The sequence below is a fragment of the Elephantulus edwardii genome, unplaced genomic scaffold (assembly GCF_000299155.1).
Source record: "Elephantulus edwardii isolate Elephantulus edwardi_28Jun2011 unplaced genomic scaffold, EleEdw1.0 scaffold00057, whole genome shotgun sequence".
Classification (NCBI taxonomy): domain Eukaryota; kingdom Metazoa; phylum Chordata; class Mammalia; order Macroscelidea; family Macroscelididae; genus Elephantulus; species Elephantulus edwardii.
Genome location: NW_006399807.1, coordinates 415,993 through 433,646, shown reverse-complemented (window position 1 = coordinate 433,646; position 17,654 = coordinate 415,993). Strand labels below are relative to the sequence as shown.

The window sequence follows — 17,654 nt, the reverse complement described above, 5'->3', positions numbered from 1 at the left end:
AAAAGAAGAAGAGATGGGCAGGAGAGCTAAAGGGACAGTGGAGGCCTGGTGGAAGTGGATCGTGTCTAACTTCACAGCCCCATCTTGACTGCAGATCCAGAGCTCCCCAGGTGCACAGGGCAGAGGGACCCTGCAGGCAGAGCGGGCAGCGTGTGCCACGGTGGGTGTGGACAGTGTGAGGGAGGCCAGGTACTGGCATGAGATACGTCTGGGTTGTACAGGAAGGGATTCTGGAATAGGGCAGCAGGGCCAAATGCGAAGGGAATGAGAAGTTAGAACTTTATTTTAAAAGTGAAAAAGTGACAGATTCTAAACAGAGAAATAATATTCCAACTCTTAAATTGAAGAGAATTGTTAAGTATTGATGTTGAGCAAGTGCTGTGGGTGTCGAGAATGCCCTTCCCGGGAGCCTGCAAACCATTCTGTATTTGAGGTAGATCATGTAAATAGAGTTTCAACGCAGTGTGGTAATCACTGTGGTTGATGAATGTGCAGGGAGCTGTGAGGGGCTATAGGGTACAGGGGGCCTTAGGCAGCCTGAGGTTCCCCACTGGAGGGAAATGCTGACCCAGCTGTCCTGAAGGATGAGGCGAAGAGGGAAGGTGGGATTGCATTTGGAAAAGCACCAGGGGAGAGTAGTGTGGCCAGATCTGGCTACATAACTTGTGAGGCCCAATGCAAAGTGGAAATGTGTGATTCCAAAGCAAGGAAGTCAGTACATTGGGCCTTTCCTTTTCTCCCATGGTTTCTCACACATCTTGTTATGGTGTTTTTCATTTGCTTTTTTTTTTTTCAAAAAAGAAAAAACCAACAAACAAACATAAACAGCTACACATGAGAGAGTCCTTAAGTAGAAGTGCACGCAGGCTTCTGACCTGGAAGGCAAAAATTCTAGCTCTGAACTGCCAATTCCTCATATAACATCTAAATAATCCTCATATTAGCTTGTGGCTGTGACTCAAAATCCTGATACTGAGGTCACTTGGAATAACAGTGTTGTGAAATGAGAGCCTTTATGTGGCCTTTGCCTTTGTTCTTTGGGAAAAAAAGCTTGAGAAATGTACTGTTTCATGCTATTATTGATAATTCTTTTTTTAATTTTACTATTCTTTCAATTGTGTGATGCTAGCTTTAAATGCAAATATAAAAATAGTGAACTAGTGAACTTATATGTAGAGTCACTGCAATGACATCGCCCTTATTTCTTACCTCCTAAGGGAGCTCTGGTGGCCTAGTGGGTAATGAGTTGTGCTGCCATTCCAAAGGGAGGTGGTTCAAGCCCACCAGCTGCTCCACTGGAGAAAGATGGGCAATCTCTTTCCATGCAATTTATAGCCTCCAAAAACCTGCTGGAGGGTCAGCTATGGGTTGGTTCCAACTGGACAGCAGAGAATTTGAGTGTATTCTAACCAGAACAACAAAGTCACTACAAAAAAAAAATATATATATATATATATATATATAAACTCAGCTGTCTTGGGTGTGGTTGTTTAGTTTTAAAATTGTTTAAGGTTGTTTTGGTTTTTGGGGTTTGTTTTGCCCATTTCTTGAACACAAATTCTACCAACATTCTCTACCTTTGACTAACTGATAAATAAGGAAGAAATGAAAGTTGCTCTGTCTCTCTTCTGTGTCAACATTTTCAACCTAAGTGTTTGGCTGATATAGAAAAGTAATTCACTCTATGGCAAACAACAAAGATATTAGAAAGGATATGGTAGAGTTCCTTGATTTTAAAATGCCTTCTTTCCTTTTTGATTGCCTTCTTCCTGTGTTCAAAGCAAGCCTCTGTTCTAATGATAATTTTATACTCTGGGCTTGGCAGGCCCTCATTAGAGGACTTCGAGGTAGCATGCGCACCTTAGATTTACTTTGAGTCATACTGACCTCCCACCACCAGCAAGCCCTTTCTGGATAGTGTGGCAAATATTCTCAGCAAATGGACAGCACAGAAGGGGGCATGTATGTGGCACATTCTCCTCCATCCAGGCTCAGACTCCACTGTCTCATCAGACTTCATTTACAAAAGTTCAAAGATAAAATTATTTAAAATTTCAGGACCATAACAGCAGAGCATTAAACCAAGCTGGGCTCTTCTGAGCATAGGTCCAGTGAACACCACATGTGGGGAGTACAAGCAACTTAATACACACAGACACCTCAAGCTGACAACCTGAGGGCTGAACTCACCCCATGATGGGTTTTCACATTGTTTGTTTTAATTTGAGTAACTGTACTTCTAAGCCACGCAGTCTCTGTTGCTGTCTTTTATTTCACATTCCACTTGATTCACTTGTTTTCTGTTCCTGCCTGGCCCTGGAGGTATTCGAGTTGGAGGCCTCAGATTGCAGCAGGTTGATGGCAAGACATAGAATGGAGATCAGGAGAGGCTGGTGTGTGAGGCTGGAAATGCTGGGTTTCACTCTCATGGTGATATTGAGTGCCTAGTAGGATTAAACAGGTGTGCCTTTGGGGATGACAGCTCAGGACCTACTGGGTAGAAAAGGTCAGCAGAGGACAGAGGCAGTGCCAGAAAGACCAGCTGGTCTAATTGGAGTCATCTAGGCAAGAGATAATAAAATCTAAAGTAGCACATAGAGATGAAAGAATGAGGCAGAGAAGAAGGGATAGGAGACAGAATGTCTGTGACTCAGTGATCAACTCGAATGTGAACCGAGGAGAAGAGGGCAGCAGGGACGATGCCCAGATCACGGGCTTGGCTGGTGGGTGTCATACCATGTTTTTCTCTAGGACAGGAAATATAAGAATAGTAGTCAGGAAATGGGAGCAAAGTAATTCCATTTTTAATTCCATAAGTTTGAGGAACCAGTAGGGCATCCAGGGGAAAGCTGTCGAGCAGGCTTTTGACTTTTTGACTCAAAGTGGAGCTCTAAAGGATGACGTTTCAAAAGCAGCCAGAACAGAAACTGGTTTAATCATAGGGATAGAAAAGGCACCATCAGGGAGGTGAGTGGGAGAGTCGTGTGTAAAAGCCAAGGAGGTAATGTCTTTCAGGGAGTCAAGGGGGCGGAGGACGATGCACGGGGCCAGACTCAAAGAAAAGCTCAACCAAAATAAAAGGCCTGGACAATGTGTAAGCATTTGGAGCATTTGAACAGCAGTCAGTTGAGGGGTTGAGAAGTGCGTGGGCATTACGCATGAGTAGGGGAGCAGATGTCTGTGGGAGAGGCTTGCCAAGAGCACACCACAGCTGAGAAGGGAGAGCGGGTTTGCAGATTAATTTTTTTAAGATGTGTGAGGTTTGAGCACAGTTATTGCTAATGGGGAAGAGCCCCTCTTTTCAGATCTTGCTGACCTTTGAAACAGGCAGACTTAGCTCCCTGCACTACTTAAGATTCAATTAGTTAATTCCTAGAAAGTGCTCAGTGTTAGCCAACTCCATCACCATCATCCTTTGCACCCGTGTTTGGGGGAAGGTTCTGAGATGAAATGCAGGCAGGACTGTGTCTTCTCTTTGAACCGTCTCTCATCTTTCTCTCATTACTCTTGATGAGAGGCAAACAGGCAGCGTCTTCTCCCAAAGGCTGCCGGTTTGCTGCCAAGGGTGAGGCCAGCTCAATGGCCCCAGATTGTCAGGCCAAGGAGATAGGTCTGGTCCTCGTGGACTCCTGACCTTCTGTCCCTTTCTTTGTAAAATGTTATTAATGACACTTACCTGTTCCACTGTTCCTTTCTTGATTTGTCCTCCTGAGTGTTCTCGTAGGGCACATGAAAAGTAATGCTAAGGACTTGGGCATCAAGACTATGAGACCACAAGTTGGAATCCTCTTCCTAACCCGAGAAGCCAACTCCATCCATATAATATGTTTTTAAAATAGCACACCCATGTAAATAGTACACCCACATAAATAAACAAACATGTTTAAAAAAAAATCTCTGGCATAGTACAACCACATGCCACACAAGTCTTATGACATTTCCAGAAGTGAATTTTGGCTTTATTCACTCTCACAAAAATGTTACTTTTGATCGTATTTATATCTATAATAAAAGTATAAGCCAAAGACTTAACATTAAATCCATAAGATAGAAAAAAATTGAGTTGAGAGTCATCATTATATTTTTTTTAATTAAAGAAAGATAAAATGTGCTTAATGAAACAGCATTGGAAGGAGGAGTGGCATCCACTTCCGTAATAGCTTACCTCCGGAAACCCTGTGAACCTGGAGAGAGAATGAAAGGCAACCAAGACAACAACAACAATGAAATAACAGTGAGATGAGGGAGTCATGCAGAATGCCAAACTAGTGTTAATTGAACATTGTTTAAGCACAATCATTTCCTATGTCTGCTGGAACAAACTGTCACAAACGTAATGATTTAACCTAACCTGTTGTCATCGAGTTGATTTCAATGCACAGCGACTCTACTGGTTAGAAGAGGACTGCCGAGGCTTCCGAGGCTGTAGATCTTGTAGCAGCTTACTTTCATGGAGGAGCTGATAGGTTCATGCTGCTGGCTTTGGGTTGACAGTTGAGCACTTCTGTCCTTGTACCACCAGGGCTCCCTAACAGCTTAAACCAAGAGAAGGGCAGAACTTCAAGATGAGAGCCACAGAGCTAAACCAAGGGTTTGCTTGGCCATTCTTTAAGGCAGCCTTCAAGGGAGAATTCAATCCTTGCATCTTCCCGCTTCTTGTCGTTTCCAGCATTCTTTGGTTTTTAACATTCTAATTTCTGCTTCATCTCACCACCTTCTCCTCTTCTGCAGTCATCTCTCTTATCTCTGTGAGAAAGATACTTGTAGTTGCGTTTAGTGTCTACCTGGATAATGCAGGCAAGCCTCTCCACTTCTGTACTGTTACCTCAATCACATATGCAGAGTCTTCCTGCCTTGGTGTTCTCAGAGTCTCATGGAAACCCCGTGTGCAGCAGAGCGAAACAAGTGGAATGCCTGGTCCTGGGCCATTCCCATGATCTGTTGTGATCCACAGGGTTTACATTGGCTGATTTTCAGAAGGATGTTTCCAAGTCTTTCTTCCTAGCCTTGCTGTAATTCATAAGCTCCACTGAAAACTATTCAACTTCATAGAAATGTGTAAGCCTCCATGGCTGATGGGTAGTGCCTGTGCTTGAGGTGAATTGACTGGGAATTGAAGCTGGGTCTCCTTCACTGTTGTTGTTGTTGTTGTTATGTGCTGTTGAGTTGCTTGTGACTCATTGTGACCCTATGCACAATGATCGGGACCCCACTCGATCTTGAGACAGTCTCAGTGTCTCCGACACACCTCTCCTTGTTACTCTAGTCATTGAGTCAATCTGTTTCATCCAGGGTCTTCCTCTCTTGCACTGTCCCTCCACCTCCCAAACATGATGTCCCTCCCCAAGGACTTGTCCCTCCTTGCAGCATACCCAAAGTATGTCAGACAGAGCTTCAAAATCCTTGCCTCCAAGGAACAGGCTGGCTTCACCCTTTCCAGGATGGACCTGTTTGTTCTCTTAGCAGTCTGTGACTATTCAGTACTCTTTCACAGGAGGCAAGAATTCTTCTTCTAAACCTCTACCTTTTGCCACAGAAAGTAACTTCCAGGGACTGGGACCTGGCCATCTTTGGGAGTTACTATTCAGCCAACCACACCAGCCTCAAAGCTGTGTGAAGTAGGCAGGGTATGTACATTATGCTCATTTTACCTCTGATGAAGTTAAAGTTCCTTGGGGGTATGAAAACAGTGCTATCTTTGGAATTAGAACTGGATTCTCATTTTGTAGTCCTGCCATTTTCTGAATGTGGCTCTTCAGGCAATTTTCTCCGCCTCTCTAACCTTTTCATTTCCTTGTCTATAAAATGGACATAGTAACAATGGAGATAATAACATCTGATTTGCAAGGTGGTTGTGAGGATTCAGTGAGGCAGTGTTCCTAAAGCATTAAGGAAACAAAGCCAAAAAGCCAAACCAAGTTGCAGTGGGCTGATTCTGACTCACAGCGACCCCATGTGTTTCAGACTAGAACTGCCCGCCTTAGAGTTTTTCCATGGCTCTCTCACCTTGCCCTTTCCCAGGATACTTCTGGATAGATTTGAACTGCCTAACTTTTGGTAAATAGCCCAATGTTTGGGCATTTATGACACTCAGAGACATCATTAAAGGCTTAAGAAAGCAAAGTCATTACTAGGGTTGTTATTCAGAGGATTGCAGGGACAGGCCCAAGACACCACAGTAGGCGGCAAGGTGGAGACCACTGTCTGCAAACCCAGGGTACATTTTGTGGATCACATTAGGGCCCCATCATTGCCGAGCCTTAGTGCTGAGACGAGACCCTGGAAGTATCTGGGGACTATCTGAGCAGCTGTCTGCAGTTCCTGGATCTAGTCAGTGCCATCCACATCCACAGCCCTGACAGATGTGAGGAACAAAAACACATCACCTCACATGGCCACCTGTGGGGCTTCAGCACAGGGACTAGGGGTGCATGTGTCTCCTCCGGGTTGCCAGGGATGGGCACCACAATGAAGCTGCTCCTTCATGGTGGGCTCTCCCCCGTGCATCAGAGAGCGGCCCCGCTGGCAGCTGAGCTCCACTCCGTGCCAGGGAGTGTGATACTTTCCATCAGGCCTCTGCTGCCACAGCTCAGCCAGAAACTATTTTATTGTCTTGTACAGATGAGCTCAGTGGTGGGGGAATGAGACAAGGGCTGGTGGGTGCTGTTGTTTGTCATGGAAATTGAGTCCCTCCAGGAGCTGTCAGACCTGAACCTGGTAAACCCCACAGAGCTTCATAGTGGGTCCTGCCAGCTGGACCCACTGCGCACCTGCCTGGAACACAATGTTCTGCCTACTTCCACCCACCCAGCTGCCCCAGACCCAGGGCCAGAGACAGGGCTGCAGAGTTTGAACACTTCCTCAGCCACTTCTCAGTGAGGAGAAGGGCACCAGAGGAAACAGATACAAGCCATGGAGCGTAGCCTTGAATTACAGACACTGCTTAGTCCAAATTGCAAACATTTGTTCTTTTTTTTCCAGGTGAGTGTCAGGTTTCCATTATCCACATCTCCATTTTACATTTGCCCCAGGAGTCTTGATGCAGGTGGAGGGAGGCAGTGCCTCCTATTCAGTTCCTAAGATGAGCAGGGAGGTTGGGACGGCAGGATCCACCCCTCCTTCCACTGCCCCTTCCATTGTCCTCTCCCCACTCCCCCTATAACCCATTAGTATGGAAGCAGAAAGAATGTGTTTCCCCATTTACATGAGACCCCAAAATAATTCTGAACTATGTTCAATAGTTGCATTGTATACTGGGCATTGCCGGCTTTAGACTTAGCCTACTACCAAGTGTGATTCCAGCGGTCTTCTAGGGCCTCTCCTGGGCACCAGATCACACTCATAGTCACATCAAAGTACCACTCAGAAGGGCTTTGCCTAGTTCCTGTCCCATGACGCAGACTTGAAAATTTCAGAGGAACTTCTAGAAATAGTATTAGTGAGGGATACAAGGTCATCAAACAAAAATTAGCTGGGCTTCTATACACCAGCAATGGGAAATCTGAAAAGGAGGTTAGCATGATAATACCATTTACAATAGCATCTAAGATCATAAAATACCTATGAATAAATTGAACTATGGGTACAAAAGATTAATACAATGCAGATTCAATAAAATACTGCCGTAAGAGACTAAAGACAAAGAAATAGAATGCCCTCCTTATCAAAGTTCTAAAAGCCTTCTTTAGAAAAACAGAAAAACCAGTCCTCACCTTTAACTCACAGTTGCTGTGATGCTGAACACTGTAACACCGATATATCAAATGTGATAACAGTTACCCATGGTGGACAGTGCTTGGTGGAACTCCCTGATTAAAACAAGCTTGGAAGCAGGAGTGGCAGCTACTTCTGAAACAGCTTGCCTCCGCAAACTTGGAGAAACAATGAATGTTATACAGGTATTCAGGTCTTCATAGGTTCACTATGAGTCGTCTATAACTTGACGGCACTTACCAACAACAACACCTTTATTTGGAAACGCAAAAAGCCCGGAAGAGCTAAGAGAACATTGAAAGATAAGAGGACTTACACTTTTTAATTTTAAACATACTATACAGCTCCAATACAAGGGATATTCAGTACTCTTCCCCAACATTACAGTTCGAAAAAAAGAACTTGGAGAAGGTGCAGCCAGAGTGCCCCTTGGAGGCAAAAATAATAAAGCTTCGACTCACATACATTGGACACGGTGCTAGGAGAAGCTGTTCCTTCCAGAGGGGCAGTGAAAGAGTAGAAGAACCTCCACCAGGTGGATTGACACAGTGACTGCAGCCTCAGGGGTGTCAGAGATTGTGAGGATGGCACAGGATCGGACAGGCTTCACATCTGTTGTTCATAGGGTCGCTATGAGTTGCACTTGACTTGATGGCTCCTAACAAGAACAACATCATCACACAGCTGTAAGAGAGCTCTAGTGGTTAAGGAATTGTGCTGTTACTCCAAAGTTACGTGGCCTGAATCCACTAGCTCCTCTGAGGGAGAAAGACAGTCTCCTGTGCGATTTTCAACCTGACAACAACAAGTTGTTTTTATACAGTTCCAGGAGCTCTGGTGGTGCAGTGCATTATGTGTTGTGATGCTCGCTGAAAGATCATGGTTTGAATCCACTAGCTCCAAAGGAGAAAGATGGGGAATCTCCTCCCTTAGAGATGTATAGCCTTCAGCCACCTGATGGAGGGTCACTGTGAGTGGGAATCGACTCAACAACAGTGAGATACAGCTACCATAAAATAAACAAAAGAACCCGGTACTGCTTTACGACCCTGCAGAGTTAACAGAGGGGAGAAGCAAAGGAGAGGCCAGCTGCTATATAAAAATAGACCAGTGTTTTACAGAAAAGTGAAAGATATATCCCTTATTGTGGAGTTAACCATTCATATCAGTGTTGTCCCTGCCCTTGGCACATGTGTCTTTACCCACTTATTTCCCTGCTCCACCATCCACCAGGATACCCATCCACATCTACCCCCCTCCCTTCAACAGCCATCTCCCATTGTCCCGCCCTTGATCTGATAGCTTATATCTGAAGCTTCCTTGGCTTCTGTGATTCCAAATACATCAGCTTCTGACAGTTTCTTATTCTGTGACCAGTGTCTCTTAAGTTCAGTGTCAATGCTTTCAGAGCAAAGGTGATGTGTCCTATAGAACTGGTGTGTAGATAGGTTTCCAAAAATGACTGGAACTGCCAGAAGTCCAGGCTGGGTTTAGAAGGGATCGTGGTACTAGGGATATTGTAGCTAATGTTAGATGGATCTTGGCTGAAAGCAGGGAATACCAGACGAATGTATATCTGTGTTTCATTGACAATGCAAAGGCGTTTGACTGTGTGGATCATAACAAACTGTGGCTGACTCTGAGAAGAATGGGAATACCAGAACACTTGATCGTTCTAGTACGAAACCTATACTTGAACTGAGAGGCAGTTGTCAGAACAGAGCAAGGAAACGCTGCATGGTTCAAAACTAGGAAGGGCATATGCTAGGGATGTGTCCTGTCTCCATACCTTTTCAACCTGTATGCAGAACAGATTATCTGGGAGGCTGGGCCTTATGAGGAGAAATGTGGGAAATGTGGGGTCAAGGTTGGTGGAAGATCTATAAACAATCTGCATTATGCAGATGACACAACCCTGCTTGCTGAAACTGAGGAGGACCTGAAGCACCTGCTACAGAGGGTCAAGGACTACAGCCTCCAATATGGATTGAGGCTCAATATCAAGAAGACAAAGATTCTCACCACTGGACCAATTGGCAGCATCAGGATGGAGGGTGAAGAGATTGAAGTTGTTCACAACTTTAGTTTGCTTGGCTCCACAGTCAACACTCTTGGCACCAGTAACTAGGAAATTAAAAGACGTATTTCCATGGTAAAGTCTGCTGTTGGGGACCTCTCCAAAGTACTGAAGAGCAATGGTGTCTCTCTGGAGACTAAGATGCATCTGATACAGGCCATGGTCTTTGCTATCATTTGTTATGCATCAGAGTTGGACAGTGACTAAGGAGGATAGGAGAAGAATTGATGCCTTTGAGCTGTGGTGCTGGAGAAGAGTATTGAGGGTACCACGGATTGCTAGGAAAACAAACAGATTCCTCCTCAAAAGGGTTAAACCAGGCAGCTCCTTGGAGGCAAGGATTCTGAGGCTCTGTCTAACATACTTTGGACATGTTGTAAGGAAGGACCAGTCCTTGGAGAGGGACATCATGCTTGGTAGAGTGGAGGGACAGCGCAAGAGGGGAAGGCCCTCTCTGAGGTGGATCGATTCAGTGACTGGGGTAATCAGGATGGGTTTAACAGAGATGGTGCGATTGGCACAGGACAGAGCAGAATTTAGGGCTGTTGTACATAGAGGGTCGCTATGAGTTGCAAGCGACTCGATGGCACATAACAACAACAACATATAAAAATAGACGATAGATAGATGATATATATTTAAATATAAAATATAATTTAAATATATAATATATATATATATGTATATTTTTAAAAGTACATCTCCTTAGTATGTGCATCTCTGTTGTTAAATTGTAAATTGAGGGAATGAAGAGAGGGATGAAGGGACGGGGGAGAAGGGGGCAGGAAAGAAAATCTCGGTGTCCTGAGCCTATATGAAGAGTTCCATAGGACGTCACATCCACCACGCAACTCCCAACTGAAATCCAGTGTCACAAGTGGCAGCCTTCTCAGAACCCTAAATATCAAAAGAGAAAATTCACACGGTAATGACCAGGCATGTTCAAATTATCTACTAAACTAAAAAAAACACAACAGAAAACCTGGTACTGGTACAACAATATGCACACAGACCAGTGGGATAGAATCGGGAGTCCAGAACAATACTCGCATGTCTTTGGTCAGACGGCTGGAGTCCTCAGCACTGATCACACTTCTCATCTCCTGTGTGTTCGTCCAACTATCAGAATTTCCACTGAGGGCTTACTGTGTGCCACTTTGTGTTCTGAGCACCTAGAACACAAAGAAGGAAAGTCATGAGTCCTTCTCTCCTGGAGCAAGAATAGAAACCCTGTGTAGGGGGTAGGTGTGGAAGGGAGAGAGATGAGCAAGAATTGTTGAAATGCAAGAGGAATAGTTGGCTTTTCAGAGGGACATGTGGTGTTAGGGAATGGAGGATTGTGGTGGTACGCCTTTGAGGCATGTTTGTAGGATTAAGAAATTAGAGAACAGCATGAACAAAGGCATGGTGGCATGAAAGTTGCACAGGATCCAGACACAGGATGATTTGTAAGATTATAAGAGAGATAATAGGAACAGTAGGAGAGGTTGCTGGAGGAAATGTGGGAAGGAGTTTAACCTGTTGTTATGTACCATAGAGTCAGAACTGACCCATTGCTGATCCACCAGCGGGTTTTCAGAGGCAATTAGTCGGAGAGGAGGAGATTGCCCATTCTTCTGCCATGAAGCAGCTAGCTGGTGGCACAGTTTCTTGCCACTAGGCCACTAGGCCTGTTAAAATCTCCCTGAGTTCTGATTCTAGGTGGAGGAGCTGAGATCATTTTAGTGTTTTAATGGGTGATTATTCTTTTCTTCCTTTTCCAACCTCCCTCCTCCCCCACCCCCAACTCTTCTCCATCAGGAAGGTGCAAAGACACGCTCTCCACAATCACTGGGCCGACCACGCAGAACACATATGGGCGGAACGAGGGGGCCTGGATGAAGGACCCCTTGGCCAAGGATGAGCGAATTTATGTGACGAATTATTACTATGGCAACACTCTGGTGGAGTTCCGAAACCTGGAAAACTTCAAGCAAGGTATGTACCATGCCCACCTCCAAGGCTGCTTCCCTTCACGGCTGCCCTTGGTTTTGATCATAGTCCTGTCTTTTTGGTGGTGGCAGTAGATCAGAAAGGCAAAGACCTTCTGATGGTGAAAGGACTTTCCCTGGTGGGAAAAGGCTTCCTTCAAGTCTCCCTCCCCATTCTGTTCTCTCATCTTTCAACTCCTTCCCTACTTCCAGCCCTGGGAGGCAGAAAAACCTGAAGTCCAGCCCAAAAGGCAGAAGGGTTGCACAATAGTAACAAAACATCCCTTTTTTTTTTTTTTTTTTTTTTTTCACATAGCCGGTGACCATTTGCAACCCAAGTTCCCTTTTAGTAACACATTGGTCATTAAAACAACTCAGTAAGGCCAGCAGTGATTTCTGTTTGACAGTTGAGGATGCAAACTTAGAATAGTTAAGCAATTTGCTGCACAAAACTAAAGTGGCCAAGATGCCATCCCACACATCTCCAGACTCCTAGTCGATTGCCTGTCCCACCCCACGAGGTTGCCTCTCACCTCGCTGGCAGGGCAGGCTGTCTCTGCAGCACCGCCCTGCAGCCTACCCCGCCCACCTCACACCCCACAGGTCGCTGGAGCAATTCCTACAAGCTCCCCTACAGCTGGATCGGCACAGGGCACGTGGTGTACAACAGCGCCTTCTACTACAACCGGGCCTTCACCCGCAACATCATTAAGTACGACCTGAAGCAGCGCTATGTCGCCGCCTGGGCCATGCTCCACGACGTGGCCTACGAAGAGGCCACCCCCTGGAGGTGGCAGGGCCACTCCGATGTGGACTTCGCTGTGGACGAGAACGGCCTGTGGCTCATCTACCCAGCCTTGGACGACGAGGGCTTCAGCCAGGAGGTCATTGTCCTGAGCAAGCTCAACGCCGTGGACCTGAGCATGAACAAGGAGACGACGTGGCGCACTGGGCTGCGGCGGAACTTCTACGGCAACTGCTTCGTGATCTGCGGGGTGCTGTACGCGGTGGACAGCTACAACCAGCGCAACGCCAACATCTCCTACGCCTTCGACACCCACACCAACACGCAGATTGTGCCCAGGCTGCTGTTTGAAAACGAGTATTCCTACACTACCCAGATAGACTACAACCCCAAGGACCGTCTGCTCTATGCGTGGGACAATGGCCACCAGGTCACCTACCATGTCATTTTCGCCTACTGACACGCTTGTCCTCGGCAAGCAGAAGCTGCAGAGGGACCACTAGCACCTTGTGTGTGTGTGAGTGTGTGTGCAGATGGGTATGTGGTGTTTTAAAAAAAATATATATATATATTATTTTGTATAATATACAAATGGCAAAATGAGAAGTTGGGTCTATTTTTTTTTTTTAACATGGATTGTGGATCAATCCATACACGTATGTGCTGGTCTCATCTTCCATGCTTTATATTTTGTGCAAATGAACTTCTCCTTTTGACCTTCCTTCTGACCCCTTACCCCTCCAGCTCCCAGCTCTCAGCTGTTGAAAAGGTGTCTCCATCTGGGTGTTGCAGGCAGACACCACCATACACAGGAGTTAAAGGAGGCAAGAAACAAGAACTAAGTGGTGGAATTATTTTTTTTTAATGTATTGGAGAAGTTTTTTTAAAAACACAGAAAAAAATTTTAATAAAGAAGAAACTAAAAAATTAAAAAAAAACCTTAAAAAAATGCTTTCTTGTGTATCACTGGCCATGTGTTTGATTCAGAGGGAAGACATCCTAGCACTCGGGTGTGCTTCTGTCCCCAGGCGCCCCAGGTGCCCCCTCTTCCCTCCTGATAGGAGTCTTCCCTGGGGGACTGGAATGATGGAACCGCTGTATTTGATCCTACTCACCTGGGATATGGGAAGCTGGTGTCAGGCATTGTATTCATTTCCTGTGGCTGTCCACAGATGGGATGTCTCATGTTTCTGTGGAGAGAAGTCCCAACCAGCATCACTGAGCACAAATCAATGTGTCACAGGACCACAGAAGCTCCAGGCGAAAATCTGTTCCTTACTGCATACAGCCCTGGCGCCTGCTGGCTCTCCCTAGCTTAATGCCACATCGCTCCAGGCTCTGCTTCTGTCATCACATTGCCACCTCCCCTTCACTATGTGTCTATGTCAAATATTCCTCTGCCTCTGTCTTATAAGGACATTTATAGTGACATTTAGGGCCTACCTGGATAATCTGGATTAATTGCTGTAACACAAAATCCTTAATTTAATCACATTTACAAAGACCCTTTTTTTGAAATAAGGTGACATTTGCAGATTCCAGGGATTACCCTATTGCTGCGGAGTCTATCCCAATCTATATCAATCCTACAGGACAGTAGAACTGTCCCTTAGGATTTTCAACATTGTAAATCTTTTTAGAAGCAGGCCTTCACATCTTTCTCCCAAGGAGGAGGAGCAGCAAGTGGACTTTAACCACTGACTGATCTTTCAGGTAGTGATCCATTGCTTAAACCAGTGTATCATCAGAAGTGGTTTAGGGTGTTGCATTTTGTGGAATTTTACCCCTCAAGCATTAGGGCTTGATACATTAAGGGTGACCATTCAGTCCACTTTGGAAATTGTTGTGTGTACACAGCAGACCTTCTTAAAAAAATAAAAACTCAAATGCATTGCCATGGAGTCAGAACCAACTCATAGCTGACCCTCCAGAGAGGCTCAGAGGCTGTAAATCACACTTTTCTCTCTAAGATTGCCCACTTTTCTCTAAGAAGTCACCCGTGGATTCAAAGCTCTAGAGAGGCACTGCCTTTGATTTAGCAGCAGACCACTGTAGGACTCCGCCACCAGAGTCCCCACTTCTTAAAGAAGCCCTTCCTTAATACCTTAAAAAGCATCTCAGTTACCTCACTCACTCATTGCTGTTTAGTCAGACTTGACTCTTTCCAAAGCTGTAAATCATTTGGGAAGATTTTGTTCATCTTTCTCCCAAGAAGTCACCGATGGATTCAAACTGCTGGCGAGGCTCATTTGGGTTAGCATCTAGAGTTTCTACAGTCTACGCCACCAGAACTCCCTCTTAGTTCTCCAGTGTTGTTATAACATGTTATAACAGAGACCACAAGTGGATTTCTATAGCAGACACTTGTTCTTACAGTTCAGGAGAGGGAGCTCCGGTGTGGTGGCCTAGTGCATAGGATGTTGTGTTGTCCAAAGGTGTGTGGTTTGAATCCACCAGCTGCTCCTCAGGAGAAAGACGGGCAATCTCCTCCCATGTGAAATCCACTGGAGGGTCAGCTATGAGTTGGCTCTGATCAAAGACAATGAGTTAGTTACAGTTCAGGAGACTAGAAGTCCAAATTTAAGGTGTCAGCTTTAAAGAATGGCCCTTTCCATCTGTGCCCGTTCTGCAGGAGAGTCCTTTCTTTCAGCATTGGTGGACCCACTCTTCCTTGGAGATGTCCATGTGTCCTGGCCTTCACTCGTGTCAGGAGCTGCCTAGTGCAGGGACTTGTGTCCAGAAGAACACACTGTACACCTGGTATTCTCTCTAGCGGTTCTGAGTTCCAGCCCATGCACACTCAGCTCACTTTTCTCCCCTTCGAAATCTTGAGAGGAAACTCCCCTAAATGTCAGATCAAGGCTATAGTGGGATTAAGGGGTGTTGTAGTCTACCTTTAATCCTCCCACAGCTGCTTGATTTATCAGGCCACAGGGGATTTTTACATAGCTTCCACTTTATATCTTTACATATGTGTATTGTGAGGGGTGCAGTTCAATCCATGACAAAAAGCTTGATATCTTAACCTTCTCCTTCTCTCTCTCTTTCCTTTCTCCCTCCCTCCCTCCCTCCCTTTCTCGCTCTCTAGATCTGTCTCTTACCTTGTTCAGAATAACCAGTCAGACATTGTTTCCCCAATTTCCCCTCTAGGAGCCGGCCTGATTCTGAACAAGACCTCTGAGGGAAATGTTTATGGAGCAGGGACGGGCCATGTAGTGCCTGCTTCCCACAGCATGCTTCCTCTTCCATATTAGACAACCTACTGCACAGAAGGTCTGAAAACTCCTCAGCAGGCTTCAGAGGTGGTGGGGGGAGGGCAGAAGACGTGAGTGTCAACTTGCTGACATCCGCTGCCCTCCATTCTGGGAGCATCTGTGCATCTTAGACCTCCTCTGCCCACCCCCACTCCTCGTTCAATCCTTTCACTGCTTACATCACCCCATGTGGGTGGGTGACCTCATGTCTTCAAACTTTTCTCATGGTTCAAATTGCAAGCATTTTCAAATAACAAATACTCAAATGACTTCACTTCATGTTGGGGCTGTTTAGGTCAAATTCTTTTCAACAAGTGCAAATGCCTGTTCCATCGAGTGACAATGAGGGCTAGAGGGCTAGAGATGGGGCATCCAAAGTTCAAGAAGCCTGGTGGTTGAAAGAGGTGATAGGATGGATCAGATTCCATCCTGGAAATGCACATGGTCATTATACCATGGAAATTTCCCTTGTGTAGCTCCTCTAAGCCTCCTGCAGACATCACAACCTGCCCTTCCAGCTTGGAGGCTATGCCAGGAAATGTCAACTGCTTGCGGAGCAAGAGGTGGAGGTAAGGAGCAGCCTTGAGTTGTAACTTATAAGATAAATTAATTGCCCCAGAGTCAAAGGGCTCCCTGAGGCCAGGCCAGGAACCTCCCTGCTCCCTGGAGGGGAAAATTGCAGGAAGCCATTGGAGCCCACTGAGTGATGGCAAGCCTGCAGCTGGGTGGTCGGAAGTCATTTCTCCAGGCACATCCAGACTTCTCCAAGTAGTTTTCTCATCACAAGATTAAATTTTGGAAACATCAAGACTTAGAGGATGAGTTTGTCAAGACTGAAGAGGAGGAACAATAGACAGGTTGTGTTTCACCGGAAGCCTGTGATCTCAGCCTCATTATCTCACTTGTAAAAGCGAGTGTTTGGGAGTTATTTTTTTTTTGTCCTAGATCTCATACAGTATTTACTGACTGGATCTTCTCCAGGCTGTATAATCTCTTGCCAAACACTGAGCATTTTAATTACTTGATTCTGATGGGAAATACATGTACTTAAAAAAAAATTTTAAATTAATTTCCCAACTGTGTAATTTCAAAAACAGAGAAAAAAAATGATGAACAATTCTCTTTGCAACGAATTTATATGAATGCTTATATTCACTCAGGAAATATGAGTAGAACCACTTAGGAGAATACTGAGTGAACCAGGTCCTGCCCTCAGGAAGATTGTATTCTAGTTGGGAAGAGAGAAAAGCGATCCATTGATATATATATTTATGTTGTGTGGCGGTGGCAGAGCCTGGTGCCACAGTGGTTAGCACGCAGGGAATCTAGTTTAACAAGATTTTTTATTATACTGTGTGCTAAAATTAATAGCACACTATTAATAGCACAGGTCAACATAATCGTAAATGCTCATCTAGTTATGTAAATCCATAATGCCTGATATTTACAGCTCCATCTATGGCTCAGTCCCCCAACTCCTTTATGTTCTTTTTCGGCTCAGGGAAAAGATTTGCTAGAAAATCAGAGACTCAGACCTGTCAGAGGAATGAGTCACGTGACTGCAGGTATGCAAGCCGGGTTTTTTTCCTCAGAAACTGGCAAGCAATGGACCCGGCTGGATGCTGCTGGGTGCTTGCTTACACACTGCTCTCCTGAGTTGTTTTTTCCACAAACCTCTCACTGTGAAGAGTAAATCTCTTATATTGTTCTTGCATCTGTTGCTGATTTGCCAGACCATGCATCTACAATAAAGGTAGTTGGCAACCAGAGGGGGCTAAGGTAACGGCTAAAAAAAAAAAGCCAACTCACTTTAGGCTGACACCATACAAGGTGAATTTGTTAAATTGGATTTTCAGTTTCAAATTCCAGGTGAATTTGCCTAAATAGAATTTGTA

General features: G+C 45.2%; 1 protein-coding gene across 1 annotated transcript in view; it reads left to right on the top strand.

Moving 5' to 3' along the window:
- The window catches only part of OLFML2B (olfactomedin-like 2B), a 63,969-nt gene extending 51,004 nt beyond the window's left edge, over positions 1 to 12,965 (top strand). Inside the window, exons 7-8 of the mRNA XM_006887360.1 lie at positions 11,591 to 11,767; positions 12,364 to 12,965. Coding sequence (XP_006887422.1) covers positions 11,591 to 11,767; positions 12,364 to 12,965 — 779 coding nt within the window. The remainder of the gene's footprint in view (positions 1 to 11,590; positions 11,768 to 12,363) is intronic.
- The last annotated feature ends 4,689 nt before the right edge of the window (positions 12,966 to 17,654 follow it).